Here is an 18,709-nt window from a genome sequence, read left to right as displayed (position 1 = left end):
AGGGGGCATCTTGTCTTCAACCTCTTGGCCGCCAGGACCCACTCCCTGCCATCCTGCCATCTCGAGCCGCTCGCAGCGTCTGTGCGACGCCGGCGAGTGCCGCCACGAGGCAGTGAAAGCTTTCTCTCGCCCTCCTCCCTCCGACTCTCACAGCGTCCGTGCGACGCCTTGAGTACAGCTGCGAGGTACGTGGTAGGGCGTCTGAGTGTCTGGGGACTTGGGCAGCAGTAGGCTAGGCCTCTTCTCGCAAAATATTCCCTCCGGGCAGTGCGGAGTTTGCGCCGACAATAAAAGTTAGTACAGAGCATAGGCGTGGCGTCTGTGATTCCTGCGTGGAGCGGCTGCGTGGGAGAACGCGCGGCGAGAGTGAACGCCGAGCCGCAGCATGTGTGCGCGCGCGTTGAGGCAATCGCTCGCAGGTGTGAGCACGAGCATGCCGCTGTGTGGGTCAGGGTCGCGATCAAACCAACAACCCTCCTGTATACTAGGCGAGCCAGTTAACATCTCGCCACCGTGGTGCCCTAATCAGCGATTACGTGGACAACAATTTTGAGGTGGTGTGGTTTACGAGGACAGACGGAGCAAGGGTGATGGATCCAAAGATGCCAATCTCGGGATTTGGGGTGGTGATGAAATAGTCTATGCATCCTGGGATCTTTCTTCCGCCTGATGATGATTGCTTGCATTGCGATCGAAACGTCGTGATCTATTATTTTTTCTACCGACGTGACTTTACCCAAAGAACCAAAGAGTCAGCATCCTGGGATGTCGAATACAAGTTTGAAACTTTTAAATTACAGTCTGGTACTCGCCATAGCACTCCAGTGACTTCGCTGCATTGGTGTCGTATAAAATAAATAACCACAGTGACATAAACACAGGCCTGACCGTAATGCGACAGTAGAGTCTCAAAATCTTGACTTAAAGTTTTCGTGACTGCAGGAATACATATTCCATGGGTCTTTCGGTAAAGCCACGTAGATAGAATTTTTTTTTTATAATAAAAATTTCACGACGTTTCGATCGCAACACAAGCAATCGTCTGAAGACGACACAAGCAATCGTCTGAAGGCTTGTGTTGTGATCGAAACGTCGTGATATTTTATTATTTTTCTATCCACGTGGCTTTACCGAAAGACCCATAGAATAAGTAAAGTCTCATTCACAAAACCTCAAACTTGGCCTGGGTATATATCTAAGAGACTTTTGGGGATGGATTTGCCTTTCAAATACTTATCTAATGTGTTCAGAACGCAGCGAGTAAGTGGGGATAAATAAATATCCATGTCATTTGGTCTCCCACATCTAACTGGAAAATCAGTTATGCGTTGCTCACCTAATGGACCCTACACATTGACCACCGGGTCAGTACGTACGGGCAGAAGGCGGCCCAACACGTCAATAACAAGTCCATCAATTATTCAATTAACCAACCATTCAATCAGCCAGTTATTCTTTAGGTGGGTCAATTAATTACTAATTCAATCAGTTACGTGAAATAGACATCAATGGGCAATTGAAGGGCAAACTGGAGTGAGAGGGTAGCAGGCAAGAGAGCGGATATACATTTGAGACGGCTAAAAGGACGATGGAAAAGCTACATTATGGGTGGATGTAGGAGTGCAGTGAGGCTCTGCTGTATTTAATCGCATGGGTCGTTAGCCCAAGGGGGCCTTCATCCAGCAGTGGATTGACTCACTGGCGATGACGGATCGTGTTCGACAAGTCAACTTTTATATGTGCGGCGGCTGAAATATGTGGCCATTTAATTTTGGAACAACGTTTATGGACGTGTGTACTTTTCGTCGCGATGCTTATATAAGATGGTTAGATAACAGCAGGAGTCTTTTTTTTTTCAAATTGGAAACTGGATATTTAATTTGTACACGAGTTTGGACATGGGAACGTACAATTAAATTAAAAGGTCACGGTGGAAAATATTACAGAACGGAAAGATAAACCACACTCAAATTAAAATGTGCAGCATTCATTTGTGCTGGACTCGGCGGAACTCAAAAGGGTTGAGAGCCTTTTAGTTTGACCTTTGATTCAGGAAAAAAAAAACAACCCCAGGTGTGAGGCCCACGTGTATTTTGTGCATGTGGCTGTGTGGATGTGTTGTGCTGTCCTCAATTGCTTGTGGGGGGAGCGGTCGTGTACTGCTGGCCCAAAGGGAGCGGGAGTGCAGTGGGGTTAGCACACGGCACGACAAACTCAGCGACCCGCGTTCCATTACCGGTCACGGCCAATAACAGTGGAGAATATTTGAACCGGTCCTAGTCCTCCTGACGTCGACTCAGCCTTAAAAGAGTAGCTGGTGGGGGGATGTGTAAACATCAGCACTGGGGAGACACAGGCGCGGTGTTGGCCACCCACTCCCTCGGGTTCAGTGCCGGCCTTCACACGTGCTCGCTCACAGCACTCGCCCAAACAGTCTGTGGAGGCTATGCTGGGGGGGGGGGGGGATGATTGTCATTGTGTGGAGAGTGATTCGTGCACTGCTACAAACCCAGCAACACCGAGTTCGATTCCCGGCCACACCTAACATCGGCGGAGATTATCCGTTATCCGTCAGAGACATCACATCGGCTTTTAATAACCGTTGAGCGAGCACTGCGAGGACATGCCACGGCTGGAAGGGGATGTGTTTGGACCCTGCCCATGGTTCCCTGTCCTACTCAGCCCCGCCCACTCCTTCTTCCACACTCATGTAAACGTGTAAACGTCTTCGTTATTTCTGTCAAGTGACTTGAGATACGATTGTACCGAAACTACCACACACATCCAGGTTGCTGTCCCATTCCAAAGACCAGACTGTTTTGCTATGGGAGACAGAGCTTTTTGCAGCCAGGCTTCCACGACTTGGGAATTCCCTTCCTCGGTCCCATTAGGTTAATCTGAATCCGTTACACTTAAAAAAATCGCGTCTTATGAGTCAACTGCTTTTACACAGGCGTTTCCCGTAACTTAAAACTTCATGCAAAGGGCTTGAGGCCTTGTGCGAATTGCGCTATATTATTATGAGTGCGTCGTTGGCCTTGGTTGCAATTCGTGAGATTTCTGCCGTATCAGGCGTGCGCGCTCATCGGCCGTCCGCGCCGTAATCTCGCGCCGCCGTGACGGAGCTCGCGTGCGTTCGGGCTCACCTGCTACTCCTCCTGAGGCTCTGCAAGAGCTGGAGGTTTTGCGTGGTCGTCTCGAGGGCCCAGAGTTTGTAGAAGAGGACCCCGTTGAGGCACAGCAGCACCAGGAGGCTGCACGACATCAACACGCGCTCGTCAAGGTCTCAAGCGCGGACACGTCGGGGCTCTCAGGCGGGGCGCAATGCCACCGCCTCTGTCGTGCTTTGGGAGTCTGCTCATGCAACGGCTGGTCTGCTAAACAAGCTGAGACCCTTTCTCCAGCTGATGACATTCTCCAAAACATGGAAATAAATGTATCGCCTAGACCAGGGGTTGGAAACCTGCGGTTTCGGAGCGGCATGCAACTCTTTATTAAGGACTGCATCGTGACGTTATTTATTAAAAAACACCATCTTGTATTCACATGCACTGAGGTTCATGAAATATTGAATTTTTTAGGCCATGGCAATCCCATGGCCTAGACTGTACAATGTTGATGATGCTGATGATGACCTGACAAACACCGAGGATGGGATACGTTGGTTTTCAAGTTGATTTATTGGCCGTCTGATCTAATGCAGCCTCCCAATGCATATTTAAAACATCGACACGACTTGTTACACGAGATATGTGAAGAGCATTGTGGGAGTGCTCGTGGATGAAGTTGAGGATTATCTGTTTGGGCCACTGTGCCCAAATCGTGGGGGGAAAAAACAGGTGACCCCCGTGATGATTGGCCACACCAAAAAGAAAAAGGGTGACCCCCATGATGATTGGCCACACCAAAAAAAAAGGGTGACCCCCGTGATGATTGGCTACACCAAAAAAAAAAAGGTGACCCCCGTGATGATTGGAAAAAACACCAAAAAAATGGAACGCTTTTTTGCCAGTATCAACTAATGAAAAATTTCGCCTTTTGCCATTCACTGGTTGAGACTAGGCCCAACAGAAGGCTGTCTCTTGTGTAGGCCAATCAGTTTCCAAGACAATGCCATTTATACTATCAGAGCATGTTTGTTTGCATGTTCACCACAAGAATGAGTGGGTAATCCGGACATGATTCCTTGCAAAAGGTTTCTGTTTGGTGTTTGAACATCTTAACACCTGATTCATTGTAAGAATGGGTGAAACCTATTCTTATTTTTTTTACACAAGAAACATTTAGCATTCCGTAAACACCAATGCTCTGAGAGTCAAATAAACACATCAGCTTGTGAATTTATGAGAACCTTATTAGTTAATTAAGAGAAGAAAACGTAGATTTTTTTAAAACTTAACGTTCTAATGACCATTACAATTTTGCGAGTCTCTATTTTATTTTATTTACAAGCACGTAACTAGACTTCCAAACATTTCTGGGCCACCGCCATGCATCGTCAGCCGTGATCATCAAGCCTCGCTTCGCCCTAAAGCGCTCACTTTTATGGCAGAGAAAAAAAAATCAGTACCTGAAGAAACTCCTGACAAGTGTGCGGAGAGAAGAAAAAAAAAGAAAGGCAAATTAATTTAGGAAGTCCTGACATGCGATCCAAATAACCCGCTCAACAATGACTGCCTTGCAACAGATCCGCCGTTTCTCACCACCCTCGAGACCAGCGTGGCCATCCGCAGAAGTCGCACCCAACGTCACAAACATCCGATATGAGCACAAGATTCCTTTTGTATATTGTTAAACGCTTTACCAGGTATGAGCTTAACTTCATTGCTCAAGTATACAATTGAGTTTTAGGTATTTTGGTAACCATTATCATCGTCGGCTATGATCGATCCACTGCTGGATGAAGGCCTTCCTCCAAGCCATTGCCATCTCTCGGTCCTGCTAAGCAACAATCGACCGAGCACCTGCACACGATTTCATCATCGCTCCATCTCCGTGATGGGCTTACCCTTGGGCACCTTCTCTTCCTGAACCGCCACTCCGCCGTTAAACTCGACCACCCGCTTGACACTTAATGCGGTCCTCCACCAACGCGCAACTGACCGGCGTGGTCAAGTATGGTCAAAGCACCCCCACGATCAACACGGCTTTCACCCAGCCGTAGACTGACAAAGCACCGAATGCATAACGTTTTTAAATCAGTTGCTCAGGGACCTATCTGCCGAGTGAAGCCTCAAAGCATGCGAGTGTGTGCGCGCGTGTTTTCTCTGCGCGCTCCGGTTGCCCGTGGCACCGCTGTTCAAACCGCGCACGGTGACGCACGCACGGCACCGTGAACAGCGCTCAGGCGAGCCACGGCACACGCGACAAAGCAGCTGCGCGAGCAGCTGCCGGTGCGCTGACCGGTGTTTAGGAGAATGACACCAGAAGATGATTTAAAAGACCCACTTCTGAACGCACTTTGGCAGAACCTCCTGATAGAGGCGCACTGGGGGCATACTCTTTTAAAATGCCCTGCAATAAGTTTCCAGCACATGGCAATGAAACCGATTGTTTCAAAAGAGGTGTCCCAAGACGTGTTCAGGAGAGCCTGACTGAATGTGGAATATAGGGAAAAGCCAAATTTTATCACTTTTAGTTTGGTCTTCCGCACCCCGCCCATCCCACAATCACTGGTGGCGAGGTTGAGACAATCACACTCGCTCCGCTTGTTACATCACGATTGGCTGGGGCAGCAGTGATCGAAGGGTTGTGCCGTCACTCACACGAACGCCATGAGCAGCAACACGCGGGACAGCGGTGAGCTCCCGGCGTCCCGCCTCTGCCGACTGTCGTCGTAGAGAACCCGGCAAGTGTTGGAGCCTGCGTGCGTGTGGGGCGGTATGGGGAGCAGGGGGCGGTAGTGCAACGATTAGCATGCTGGGCTACGAACCTGGCGACCCGAATTCGATTCTCACTCATGGCCACCACCACTGACGATTATCTCAACCGGTCCTGGGCCTTCCCTAGGTTGACTCAGCCTCAAATGAGTATCTGGTGCAATGTGTAAACATCGCCACTCGGGAGACAAAGGCGGCCCGGCGTGATGTTGGCCACCCACCCCCCTCGTGTGCTGTGCCGGCCGTCATAGGTGCTCGATAACATCACTTGCCCCAACAGTCTGTTAAGGCTATACGGGGGATCTTTGTCATTAGAGGTACGGGGGCCATGCGGTCAGAGGCAAGGCTCGTAACACAAGAGTGGAGGGCTACGTGAGAGTTGCAGAGGTGTTCCAGGTCATACAGGTCAGCATTATAGACAGTACACAATCGAAGGTGAAACAGGAAGCTCTCCTGCTCACATAGTAGTCGATATTCAGACCGGTGTATGGGCGTTGGCACGCACAGACACAGCACGCAACAGGCATCGCTTGCTATGCCCCAATTAATGTTTCGCGTTCTCATTCATGTCACCGAAACTAAGGTTTATGCTACATACGTAACAATGCAAATTGATGAGCTGATTACACCACTAGAGGACCCGGTTTCATCACGGATGGTTGAGACCTAGATTAAAACCCAGCTCCGACCTCTGAGCCACCTCAACGTAACAAAACGTGAATCTACATCACAGCACCTACGATGAGTTAGTTCATCGGCACTCAAGGCCTAAACCAGACCCTCATAGCAGGCTACACAGATGAAAGCTACTCATAGGTTGGATGCTTTAAATAGAATGATTCGAATGTAAACAAAACTATACAAGATGATGGTGACCTCAATACACCAATACGGGCAAGAGTTCCGGATTATCTGGAGAGCTGATGTACACCAACTGTTATCCTGCAGAGGTGGGGTAGATTAACTGAATGCTGGATGTTCAATAACTCCAGAAAATAAGGGGTCAGAACAAGAGGCAATGCCACTGAAATGGTTCAGGACATGTTTTACGAATGAATATGGAAAAGACACCACGCCTAGCAATTCGTCGTGTACAATGAAAAATTAACAGAGGGAGATAATGAACGAGGTGGATCGATGCAATAAAGAATGACGCTGAAGCAAAGGGTGCTTTACTTCAACGACGCTGGTACAAAAAGACACAGATGGAGTGAGTTAATTCGGCTCTGTCGACCCGCTTGAGGTGACGGATGGGAATGTAATAATAATGATGAGACTATTTAGATTTTACCAGGTAAGGCCCACTGAGCTAATAGCTCTTTTTCACAAGTAACCTGGCCACAAATGATAGCTCAATGAAGTGGCGTATTGTGTGGAAATACATAACAGCCAATTACTCTAAGTGCGTGTTGATTCTAAATGTGGAGGGAAAAACCGGAGGAACCGGAGAAAAATCCAAGCGACCACGCGGAGAGATACATGCCAACTACAAACATACAGCAGGCGTCAGGGTCGGGATGGAACCCACAACCTCCTGTATGCCAAACGAGGCAGTTAACATCTCCTAGCCACTGCGGGGTGCTCCCCGCTCAACTAAACCCCCGTCCGTTTGCCGCACAGTGAACCGCGGCGGAACGAGAGAAACATTGGCGGTGGTCGGGCACCGGTGGAGGCGCGTGGCCCCGGCACGATGCGGCGAGGGTCCACAATGTCCTCGTCCGTCGGCGTGGTGACGGGCGATGCGGCCGATGCGGCCGCCACCCCGACGCGGTGCAGCAGGCGCTTGCGCCGCCGCAGCCCCAGTGGTTTGTCCGTCTCGACGGCCAGCAGCAGCTTCTCCGCACGGCCCACCTCCGACTCTGCCGAGAGATGAAATGAGGGGGGGGCCCAAATCAAAAACTAAATTCTTTTTATTTGACCAGGTAAGGCCCACTGAGCCACAAATGATAACTCAACAAAGTGGCTTATCGTGTGGAAATGTATCACAGTGAAATACTATAAAAGCACGTTTCTAAATGTGGAGCGAAAACCCGGAGGACCCGGAGAAAGATCCACGTGACCACGGGCAGAGAGATATGCAAACTCCAAATATACAGCAGGCACCAGGGTTTGGATCGAACCCACGCACTCCTCTATGCGAGGCAAGGCAGTAAACATCTCCCCACTGTGGTGCCCCATGCGCACATGCATACTGCCGTCTCTCTTGGATGAGGGTCACGCCGCGCCGAGCGGATCGTGCGAGTTTTGGGTCGGGGTGGTGGTGCAGTGGGGAGGTGGGGTGGTGGGGTGGTGGGGCGGTGGGGCCAGGGTGGTCGGGCAGTGTGGTGGTGGGGCCAGGGTGGTAGGGCCAAGGTGGTGGGGTGGTGGGGCAGTGGAGGGGTGGGGCGGTGGGGTGGTTGGGCCAGGGTGGTGGGGCAGTGGGGCAATGGGGCGGGATGTACCGAGATGCCGGAAATAATCGTCGATGCCATTCCACGTGTTCCTTTCGATGAAGGTCTTCACAAGACCCCAGGGCTGCTTCCGGTAGCGAATCTCTGAAGATACCCTGCAGTGAAAGATGCGCACAATCAGCAATCGGGAGAGATGAGAACACATCGGACCATGACTAAAGCACATGATGACCCACACGTGCAAAGCAAGTCCAACGATCTTCCACCTTCGTCCACGGGCACAGCCGAGCTGATTCGAGCCAACGCAGAGCCCTAATGGTATGGGTGCTTTTCCACTGGCGATTTGCCGGGCTGAGCCAGAACCAAACTGTGAAATAAAAAAGTGTAGTTTTGATAAGAGGCAATAGCAGGTACCTCAGAAGCAATTCCGTGATTTTCCCTTCCTGAGGCCATTCTTGAACAATGACACGAGTGATTTTATACTACTTCGTGTAAGAGTTTCACACTGAAATATCTTCCTTTTCATGATATTACAACGATGAAACGCAAATGGAATGTAATTGGGATAAAACACAAGCACATAACGAGGCAAGGGTACTTTCGCCAATGCTGCACATGTTGTGATTATTAAATAGAATAACGTTCTCCTGGCATGGTAAACTGAAGAAAAAAAAACCTCAAAAGATATGGACACGAATGATCAAATGCACCATCAATGACTTCCAGCACAAGCAATGGCCACCACGGTAGAGGGGGAAACGGAGGTCAAGGAAGACCGAGAGAATGAAGACGGATCAAGGACGTGAGCGACAGAACGCAGAGAAACACCATGGGCTGCAAAACCAACAACACCTACTTGGCAGAAATAATAACCATCGAACAAAGACGGTTGTCACCGCATCGCACGCTTTCAGATGGTGCTTCTGCGGCCGTCTGGAATGCTCTTCCTTCCGATATTCGGAAGCCACTGGGAGCTGTGCACTTTTAAATCTATATTAAAAACTAATTTCTTTCGAACTGTTTTTTGTGTTCAGTATGTTGCCCTTCCAATGCACCTCCGATTAGCATGGTTGGCTACGTACGGTTGGAAAGTTCAGCATACATAGAGTTGAACTTAAAAAGGACTTTCAGAGAACCATTGCCAACAAGCCATGCACCCAGCAGCTTATGTAGGTTAGAAAGGGATGAGAGATGGCCCGAGGCGAATCTAGAAACTTCCCAAAGAGGTGGGAGGAACGGTCCCAAAATATCAAGCTTTTAAAATTGGGCTGTCCACTACAATAACAAAACATTCAACGTACTGCGCCAGTGAATACAATTAAATACCAAGATTCGGTGTCTCAAGGGGGGGAGAGGTGGTGAAGGATTGCATCTCGCCGCCCCCAACCCTTTCGAATCGTCCACTAGAAGTGGCGAGCCTGTACCGCACAGCGACCATCAACCTGGAGGCTTCGATCATCGGAGCTGGGGCAGTTTCGGAAGACGAAGAGGAGGAGGAGAGGCGGAAACGCGACCCTAGGACCGCGACCGATGTCAGAAGGTCGCTCACCGAAGTCGGCACTTGTGTTTGGTGATGCGCAGGATGCAGTAGCGGTGGGCCGTGTGGAAGTAATCCTGGTAGGGGATGTCGTGCGTGAAGATCTCGGCGTCGACCACGTAGCACTCGCCCTCCCGGCTGTTCTTGTACAGAGTCTGTGTGCGTACGTACGCGCGCGCGGTTAGCGCACTGCGCTGCAAATCCGGCGACCCGAGTTCGGTTTCCGCTCACGGCCAATACCAGTGACAATAATCTGAATCGATCCTGGGCCTCCCCTAGGTCGAGTCAGCCTCAAATGAGTACCTGGTGGGGTGTGCAAACATCGCCACTGTCGGCCTTCATAGGTGCTCGCTAACAGCACTTGCCCCCAACAATCTCTTAAGGCTATCAGGGTGATCTTTGGCTTTGTGGCCACACAGACAAAAGTGGGGACATAGAGACATTAGTGATTGATGTCAGAGGAAGACCCAAAGACTTCCCAGGTGGGGTGGGTGGGGGGGCGTGCAAGTCGGTCTCGAAATGTCAAGCTTTTCAAATAATCCATCGGCCTATTGCCTTTCCAGACCGGTATTATACAGCAGCGTGTCTAATTAAGCAAACAGACACAGATCTGAGTTTGTCTTCACAGGTTGTTCCTGTAAACCCATAGCAAATATTTTAGAAGCCGGATCAGGTGACACAGTTAATCTGACTTCCTGGGTTCTGATCTGAAGATACTTGACACAGTTCCAAGTGAAACGTTGTTTCTGATTGTTCAATTTGGTTGTGACAATTGTTCAACTTACCGGTGAGCTGGAACAACCATAATAGGTTTGGTAAACGCTTGCACACGTGACAATTTATGTAGGCCAGTGGAAGTGGTTTCAAAACAACAAAATCTGACCAGACCGTAAACTAAACTAAACCTATAAACTATTTTTCTTTTACCAGCTAAGGCCTACTGACCTGGCCACAAATGATAGCTCAATAAAGTGGTTTATTGTGCGAAAATATATAACAACCAGACACTCTAAGCGCATGTTGATTATAAATGTGGAGGGAAAAAACTGGAGGATCCGGAAAAAAATGCACACGACCACGGGGAGACACGCAAACTCCAAATATACAAGTGTCAGGGTCGCGATCGAACCCACGACGTCCTGCATAGCGGGCGAGGTGGTTAACGTCTCGCCACCGTGGTGCCCATTTACGTGGCCAAACCCAAACATTTATTACGGAAAACAATACCGGCTGCAGCAACCTCCTACATGTGTTAAGTTGTGTAGGTTTGTTGTTGTTTTGGCCGCTGCTGCCAAACCTGTGTTTCCGTTCCGTTGGCCGACTTTGGCGCGAGCGGGTTGGACATCGCCACGCCGTAGGTGAGCACACGCGTCATGTGACCCGTGGCCTCTTTCCTCCACGGCTGCACGCAGAAATCTGAGCCACACACACGTGGACATGCGTGCCGGTCAGCGCAGTCGCCGTGGCGGGCGCAACTCAACGCAATGCACGACAGAAATGTGTCATTTCATTGAGGGGCCGTGTGTTTGTCTTTGGCGTGGTTCGGGACTGGTTTAGTTGTTGTTCTGCTGCCTTGCCCCAAGCTTGCATATGTTCTTCTTGGTTCTTTCGGTAAAGTCACAGACCTGTTCTTCACCTGAGGACGGCTGCTTGCGTTCTGGCCGAAACGTCGTGAGAATTATTTTATTATGTTTTATTTTTATTATTTTATTATTTCCCTTCTACGTGACATTACCGAAAGAACCAAGAAGATGAATCCCTGCAGTCACGAAAGCTTTAAATCAAAACTTGCATATGTTGTTGGGAAATTGGCAGAAAATTCAAGTACAATATGTAGTTGTTATGTACTTCATTAATATTTATATATTTATTCATAGTGGCTTTCTTACCTTCTCTATTTTGCACTCCTATATTTTTTTTTATATTGTTTGTTGCTGTAACTTGCTGACCCACGAAATACTGGGCATCTGTGAAAATGAGATTCGTAACTCATCGGATTCCTCACGTGTAAATAAAGATTCTGATTTTGAATCTGAACTGCAGAAATGCCACGGTATTTACACACAACCGTGAAAGTAAGCAAATTTAATTCAAGTGGTAATCATGCATTAATTATTCACAGTATGCCGGACATCTACCATCAGCGGAAATTGCTCTCCCCTAATTTAGTCCGGATTCGAGAGATTTTACTGTACAAATGAAAAAATATGAAAAGCAAATGGCTGGCTTTTTTACTGTGATATATCCACGTTTATACTGGTAGGAACGAAGTGAACCAGCCTACAATAGATTATATCGTCCGTGCGTCTGTCCGATGTCCGATTAGGTGTAGCAACATCGCCCCCTACTGCAAACACTTGGCAGGACCCTACAAAAACCTTTAGACTCAGTGAGGCTTTCCTGGCTAAACAAGTCTAACATTCCCTTATAATTCCCTGAGATAGTTTTTAATTAAAACATTTAAATTAAAAATTAACTCACAGCGGCCTAAAGCCTACAGCTAGGCCTAAAGCCTAGAACTAGGCCTCAAACTCTCTCTTCGTATCGTACCCCCGCCATTTCATTTTATTATAGCCATTCATTTGTTCGTTCCTACCAGCCCACCCCGCAGGGACCTGTTTATTATTATCTGTTACACTTGTTCACCCAGGAAAGCCTCACCGAGTCTCACGACTCGTTTTTTAGGAGACGCCTGCCAAGTTTTCACAGTAGGGGGCGATGATTGCTAAGCGATATTTCAATCGATTAATTTGCGGTGCAATTTTCCAACTTTGACAACATTTGGACCGCGATGCCGTCGGCACACACAATGGCCAGCTCTTGCGAATGACGTCACGGGGCCGTCAACCGTGCAAACGGAAAGGCTTAAGTACAAACAAGTTGCACCTATAAACCTGTTAAACATTTATTTGCAGTCACTCGCAAAACCTTTTTAAAGAAACGAGCCGTTGGTTTTTCGTGTTGCATATTCCATGAACGGAGTACGCCGTGCCGAATACACGTAACGCAGAGACACGCGGCGCTGCTCACGCGACTTCAAGGCACGGAGGTCACGCTCCCCTTCCGTGCTCGAGTAGGTACCGGAGGCTAACACCGATAACCCTTGCGCACAACCAGCGCTTGGGCAATCAACGGTGGGGGGGGCCGGGGTAGGTGGGGGTCGGGGGGGCCTCACCCAGCAGCTTGCGAGACTCGGCAAAGTTGCGGCCAAACTCGGGGTCGTGAAAGAGCAGGTCGAAGAGCTTGTCGGCGCCCAGGTGGAAGACGGCGTTCACGACGACGCGGCCCGACAAGTCGCCCATGCCGCAGTCCACCTCGCACGGTGCTGCACGCACGCACGCATTCCACGAGACGCGTCGACAATCGCGCCGCCATGCAGGCGCACGTAAGTAAATAATAAATGAAGCGGTAACGTGCCGCCCCTCTTGTCAAGCCGCCCCTGGAGGAGAGGGCCTTGCTCGTGTCGTGCGGGTCATGGGGGTTATTTGGGCATAGCCTCGTCCAGCAGTAGAACGACAAATTAACAGTACGTGTGCACATGCACTTGTGCAAACGGTACGACAATGTACGTGTCTACGAAGGGAGTGAACAAAAGTGCATGAGACGAGACAGAAATAATACAAGCCACACACGAAGAATTCGTCAAAAAGTCACGCACGGCCATGCGTTTTCAAATGGTTTCCAAAATGTGCTCTGTCCTCGAAAACATTTCGTTACAAATGATGACCGCTGCGTTTCAAGCTGCAGTGGCATGACATCACATATGGCGCATGACATCTGTGACGTCGCGAGATGATGTCACACACGTAACGACGCAATCGCCTTGGCTGCCAAGAAAAATCCTCTTCACTCGGTTTTTAATCGCTAAGATTTGGGAAACCCTTTGACCAAACTCGCCAGTTTTCTTGAGGCTATATCGCTAACAGCAACAAAGCGCATTAACGCTTTCAACCTCTGCTGAATCCACTCTTCAATCACATTGTGACCGCTCCCTGACTGTGATGAGCTTCATCGTATGGGCTTGCAGGTTACAGCGCTGGGTGAGCGGTTGAGAGGCGAGAGCGCTTGCACTCCACACGCGTGAGCAAAGACGAACTCACCGTCAGAGGTCGCAACCGGGTACCCGATACCCGTACCCTACCCGATACCCGGCTACCCGTACCCGGCCGGTTACGGGTAGCCGTTTGCGACCATAGTGCGGCCGGGTATGGGTACGGGTAGGCCGTGAGTCACTGGTGAGTAACCGTTTGTCACTCATTTCGGGTAGGGTACGGGTAGGGAACGGGTACCCGTACCCGGCCGGGTACGGGTACCCATTTGCGACCCTGGTGCGGCCGGGTACGGGTAAGGAATCAAAACCCGTTTGCGACCTCTGCTCACCGTGCTCGTCGGACGTCTCCGAGGAGTCGCTGAGCTCCGTGGGGATGCCCTCGTTGGTGTTCATGTCGAGCGACGGCGGCGACGGCGTCTGCGGCATCGGCACGTCGCCGCCGCCCAAACCCCGCTCCGAATGCCCGTCGCCCGAGCCCAGGTCGTCCCCGTCCCCGTTCGCGAGGGTGTCGAACTGTAGAGGGGGTAAAGCGACATGCAGGGGCAAGGCAGGGGCAGGGTCAGAACAGCATTAAAATGGGGTCAGGATAAGATCGAAGTGATAGGGTCGGGATGGGATCAGGAAAGGGTCAGAACAGCGAGGCAGGGCAGCAGGGCAGGGTACAGGCTATTACTACTTTTGGTATTCGCGTCATTCTTATAGTGCAAGGCTATCACAATAGGTGCCATGTTTAACAGACAGCCTGCAGTGATTTTGCAGTATGGGGCAACGTTGCTGTGTTTTCTCAACTTTGTTAGGTAAATTCTACATTGTGGCTCATATGGACCACGACGCAGGCAGACATCGCCTGTACATGTGCACATGCGCTTGTGCCCACTGTGAAGCAGGCAGCGCGTAGTGATTACGGTTACCACCCCCGCAGCGTTGACCCCGGCGGCCGTAAGGGTTCGAACCGCTGCAACGAGCGCGAGTCACGTCTCCAGCTCGGACCGTGACACTGCTCCGGGTGGCAGTTTGGGGCAAGGTGCGGAGCGCGGTGACTCACGGAGTTGTACTTGTGGTAGAGCCGGGGGCTGGGGTTGGAGCGAGAGTCGTTGGTGGCTTTTGAGGAGTCGTTGAGGTCCGGGTCCTCCCCAACCAGCTCCTCCACGAAGCTGCAATGCAAATGAGAATCGCGTTGAACACGGCCAAAGCACACATCACCGCTACACCCTGTCCAGCACTACCAATGCTACGATAAATAAAGTTCATAATACCCCCGATATATAGAGGATGTGCTTAAAATAATTGACAATGTTACCAAATGTTTCGGCTGTGTATCATACGACTGTTCCAAACGCCACCAAAAATGTAAATAATGAGAAAGGTAGATGTGCAGCCCTGAAATTGTCTTGCTCCCGCCAGAAGGGCTTCTACCACAAGAGACGGTTCGAGAGCAGTGTTCTTCACTTATTTTCAGAAGGGGGGGGGGGGGCACTTTTGTCAATGAGACATCAGTGTGGAGGCCGCCACACCGCCTTGCTCAGGCTGTTTTCACATATTCTTAGGTTTTTTCGGTAAAGTCACGTAGGTAAAAAATTTAAATTAATAAACGTAAAATCTAATTCTAGAAGTAAATCTAGAATAAATACCCTCTACGGGGAGGAATTGCACCGATCTGTTAGAGTTTTTAACAGACGAGACAAAAAGTCACAGCTTCTCGAGACGCTGGCCTTCCTCAAGAGATGCCGCGATAACAAAGTAATACCCATCGCTTTCACACTCACATACGGTTTTCTTGGAATTTCTCTTACTTGGTACAGCAATCATGCTGTGATGGTTCCACCTGAAGACGGAAGCTTGTGTTGCCTCTGAAACGTCGTGATTTTTATTTTACTTATATTAATTTTAATTTTTTACCTATGTGACTTTACCGAAAAAACCTAAAAATATGAATCCTTGCAGTCACGAAAGCTTCAAATCTACTGTTTTCACATGTTGTGTATTGTCGGGGGCCAAAAGTCAGGGGCCGCACTAAAGACCACCAGGGGCCGGTCAGTGGCCCACGAGCCTTGCAATGAAGAACACTGTTCTCGAGAGCTCTTCTACAGGGCATTTGGCCTACTCGCCCAAGCTGGCCATACGTCTTGGAAGAGGTGGAAGTACCCACACTTTACCCCACTACATGCCACCTACCCATCGACTAACTTTGGTGAACCCATTTATGCTGCCGGGCGGACAGAGACCAGGGGATTTAAGAAGCCTGCCATCTCTTCAAACTGTCACGCAAGTTCATTAAACCGGCAACCTCCGCTAACCATTTACACCCTAAAGCAAACAAGTATAATTATAAAAATGCAAGATGAAAAATTGCAATCACATCAATCAAAAAAATTAACACGTAAAAACAAAATTTCAGTTAATAGATAAGAAGTATAATATTGTTAGTCACATTATTCTTGGAAACCCTCTTATTAATTACATTTAAAATGGCCGTGCTTATACTTTAAGCAAGTTTAGCATTTACTTTCTTTACATTTCCATCACGCATTAACTCGCGGTCTGTAGTGAATTTGCATGGAGTGTAAAACTTACTGAGTTCTCGGCCTCACGAAGAACCCTACCCCAAACCTGCACCCTACGGCACCACCTCGCTCGCCCCTGCCCCCCTGATGCCCCTACACGCAGAGTCGCCCTAACGATAGTGGCACAGCATGCGGTGGCTGGCAGGGGCGTCCGACGGCACGGAGCGACCGACCGGCGTCCGACAGTGAACTCAGGCGGAGCCTGCAAAGGGGCCTGGCGGGAACGGGGATGGAGTACCTGCACAGTCTCCTGTGAAACACACGAAGGAAAACTTTCAAAACGCTGCCCCCTTTTTCCACGACGTGACAGAGCTGTTTCGCCCCCCCTCCCCTCCCCCCCAAAATCCAGAGTGGCAAAAAGGTCGGGGGGAGGGGGCGGGGGGAATGTGTGGGAGTTGTGAGCGGAAGCCAGCCAGAGAGGAGGATTTGAGTCGGTGAATGCTCAGATAATGCCACCGATGGGTTTTCAGGCCAGCGTGCGTGAGCCGTTTTCCAGTGATGCAGGGAAAGAGACGGGGGCGGGTGAGGGAGAGTTTGTGAACCTGGCCGTAAAGCCTGCAACCACGTAGCGGGCGTCGCCGCATCGGCTAAATACAAGAGGCAAAGGCAACAACAGGCCGCCTCTCCGTTGTCTACCAATCGGCAGATGTGCTTCATTCAATTTACAGGTGAATGGAAAAAATGATTAGCGGAGCTGATAGCGTGTCCACACGGGCCGATTTGAAGGGTCTCGACGGAGTCTACAGCACCAGCAAATCACCCACAAGTCGGGGTCGCATGAAGGCCTCACATTTTAGACTAATTAGGCCATTCCAATTAAAAACGTGGACCGACTAATCACGTATCAAATGTAAGTGGGACGAATAAACACTAACCACAAAAGTTGGTGTTGCTTATTATCTACGCTCTAATTGATAAAGTGTAAGGCTTCTTACAGAGCCAAAGGCCATGCACGGTTGTACGAGTCTACGTGCACTTGAATCGAGGCCAACTGTACAACCAATCGCTCATCAAGATTCTCAAGTCATTTAGATTAATCGAGTATTCAGGTAAATGTATGGGCTCTGGAAACATCAAGCGTTGGGAGAGTACCACTCATCACTGAAACATCGGATTTGATTAGAATAATACTCTGAGAGAGGGCGATAGCCACCGCCATTCCAAGGACATCACAACTTGGTGAAGATCTATAAATGAGTCAGCTCTGCATTGTGCTGGAGGGACGGGGAGGTGACAAACCTGAATTGTTCTTTCCCTGTGTCACTGTGACCGCCTCGCATTGGTGTTGAGCATCAATTAATGCCATGGTGTCAGGGTTAGCTCTGGGCTAGCATGGATATAGAGCCCAGACATGACCGACGACTCCAAGCAATCAGGGGTTCTAAGCACAGCACGGCTTTTCCACGTCGGCCAATCAAAATCGTATTCGTGAACAAAAACAACACGTGTACTTTATTTCACGGAAGGAGGCCTTGAGCACAATGTGAATGAACAGTACGCAAATTAATGAATTTGAGAGGTGTGCAAGCAGAGACGCACAATGACTTTTGCCTGGAAAACCTCGCAGACACGTTGTGCTCTGGGTCAGGTCTCCATTGCAAAAGTCACTGCGTCTGAACGAGTTCCTGCCCTGCTTATAATGCAGCGATTTAATTCATGTATTTGTATACATACACTGCAAGAGGGAAGTCAATTGCACTACTTGTTAAAGGCGGGTGTGCGTAATAAAAATTTTGTAAAAATAGCAATTGTAAAGAAAAGACGTCGCATTACAGGGAAAGGCAAAGTAAACCTTCTTCTTGGTTCTTTCGGTAAAGTCACGTAGAAGGGAAGTAATAAAATAATAAAAATAAAACATAATAAAATAATTCTCACGACGTTTCGGCCACAACGCAAGCAGCCGTCCTCAGGTGAAAAACAGGTCTGTCGAGCCGACAGCATCTTGGTTTTCACCTGAGGACGGCTGCTTGCGTTGTGGCCGAAACGTCGTGAGAATTATTTTATTATGTTTTATTTTTATTATTTTATTACTTCCCTTCTACGTGACTTTACCGAAAGAACCAAGAAGATGAATCCCTGCAGTCACGAAAGCTTTAAATCGAAAAGTAAACCTTGCCTAGCGATTGCTGTTACAGAAAAAAAGAATAGTCCACTTCCATTCTGCACGATGTTTCGGGAGGACAAAATAAATGTAAACAATATTTGGATGTTTAAACCAAACTCACAAATGGCCATTCCAGGAAATAAAGTACATAAAACAGATACGTGCACTACATTCACCAGCTGAC

General features: G+C 49.2%; 1 protein-coding gene across 6 annotated transcripts in view; it reads right to left on the bottom strand.

Moving 5' to 3' along the window:
* Nucleotides 1-18,709, bottom strand: part of LOC144728627 (protein Aster-B-like) — a 125,956-nt gene that overhangs the window by 10,599 nt on the left and 96,648 nt on the right. For all 6 annotated transcript variants that reach the window (XM_078608183.1, XM_078608180.1, XM_078608181.1 and 3 more), the window contains exons 11-19: nucleotides 14,903-15,011; nucleotides 14,187-14,370; nucleotides 12,982-13,131; nucleotides 11,104-11,222; nucleotides 9,819-9,961; nucleotides 8,321-8,424; nucleotides 7,544-7,738; nucleotides 5,766-5,862; nucleotides 3,147-3,254 (exon numbers count right to left, since the gene is read on the bottom strand). In XM_078608183.1, the coding sequence (XP_078464309.1) occupies nucleotides 3,147-3,254; nucleotides 5,766-5,862; nucleotides 7,544-7,738; nucleotides 8,321-8,424; nucleotides 9,819-9,961; nucleotides 11,104-11,222; nucleotides 12,982-13,131; nucleotides 14,187-14,370; nucleotides 14,903-15,011 (1,209 nt within the window). The remainder of the gene's footprint in view (nucleotides 1-3,146; nucleotides 3,255-5,765; nucleotides 5,863-7,543; nucleotides 7,739-8,320; nucleotides 8,425-9,818; nucleotides 9,962-11,103; nucleotides 11,223-12,981; nucleotides 13,132-14,186; nucleotides 14,371-14,902; nucleotides 15,012-18,709) is intronic.

Source organism: Lampetra planeri, chromosome 29 (genome assembly GCF_965212315.1).
Source record: "Lampetra planeri chromosome 29, kcLamPlan1.2.h2, whole genome shotgun sequence".
In the NCBI taxonomy this organism is placed as follows: Eukaryota; Metazoa; Chordata; class Hyperoartia; order Petromyzontiformes; family Petromyzontidae; genus Lampetra; species Lampetra planeri.
The sequence above is the reverse complement of the archived record's forward strand: the minus strand, read 5'-3'. Positions and strand labels throughout refer to the sequence as shown.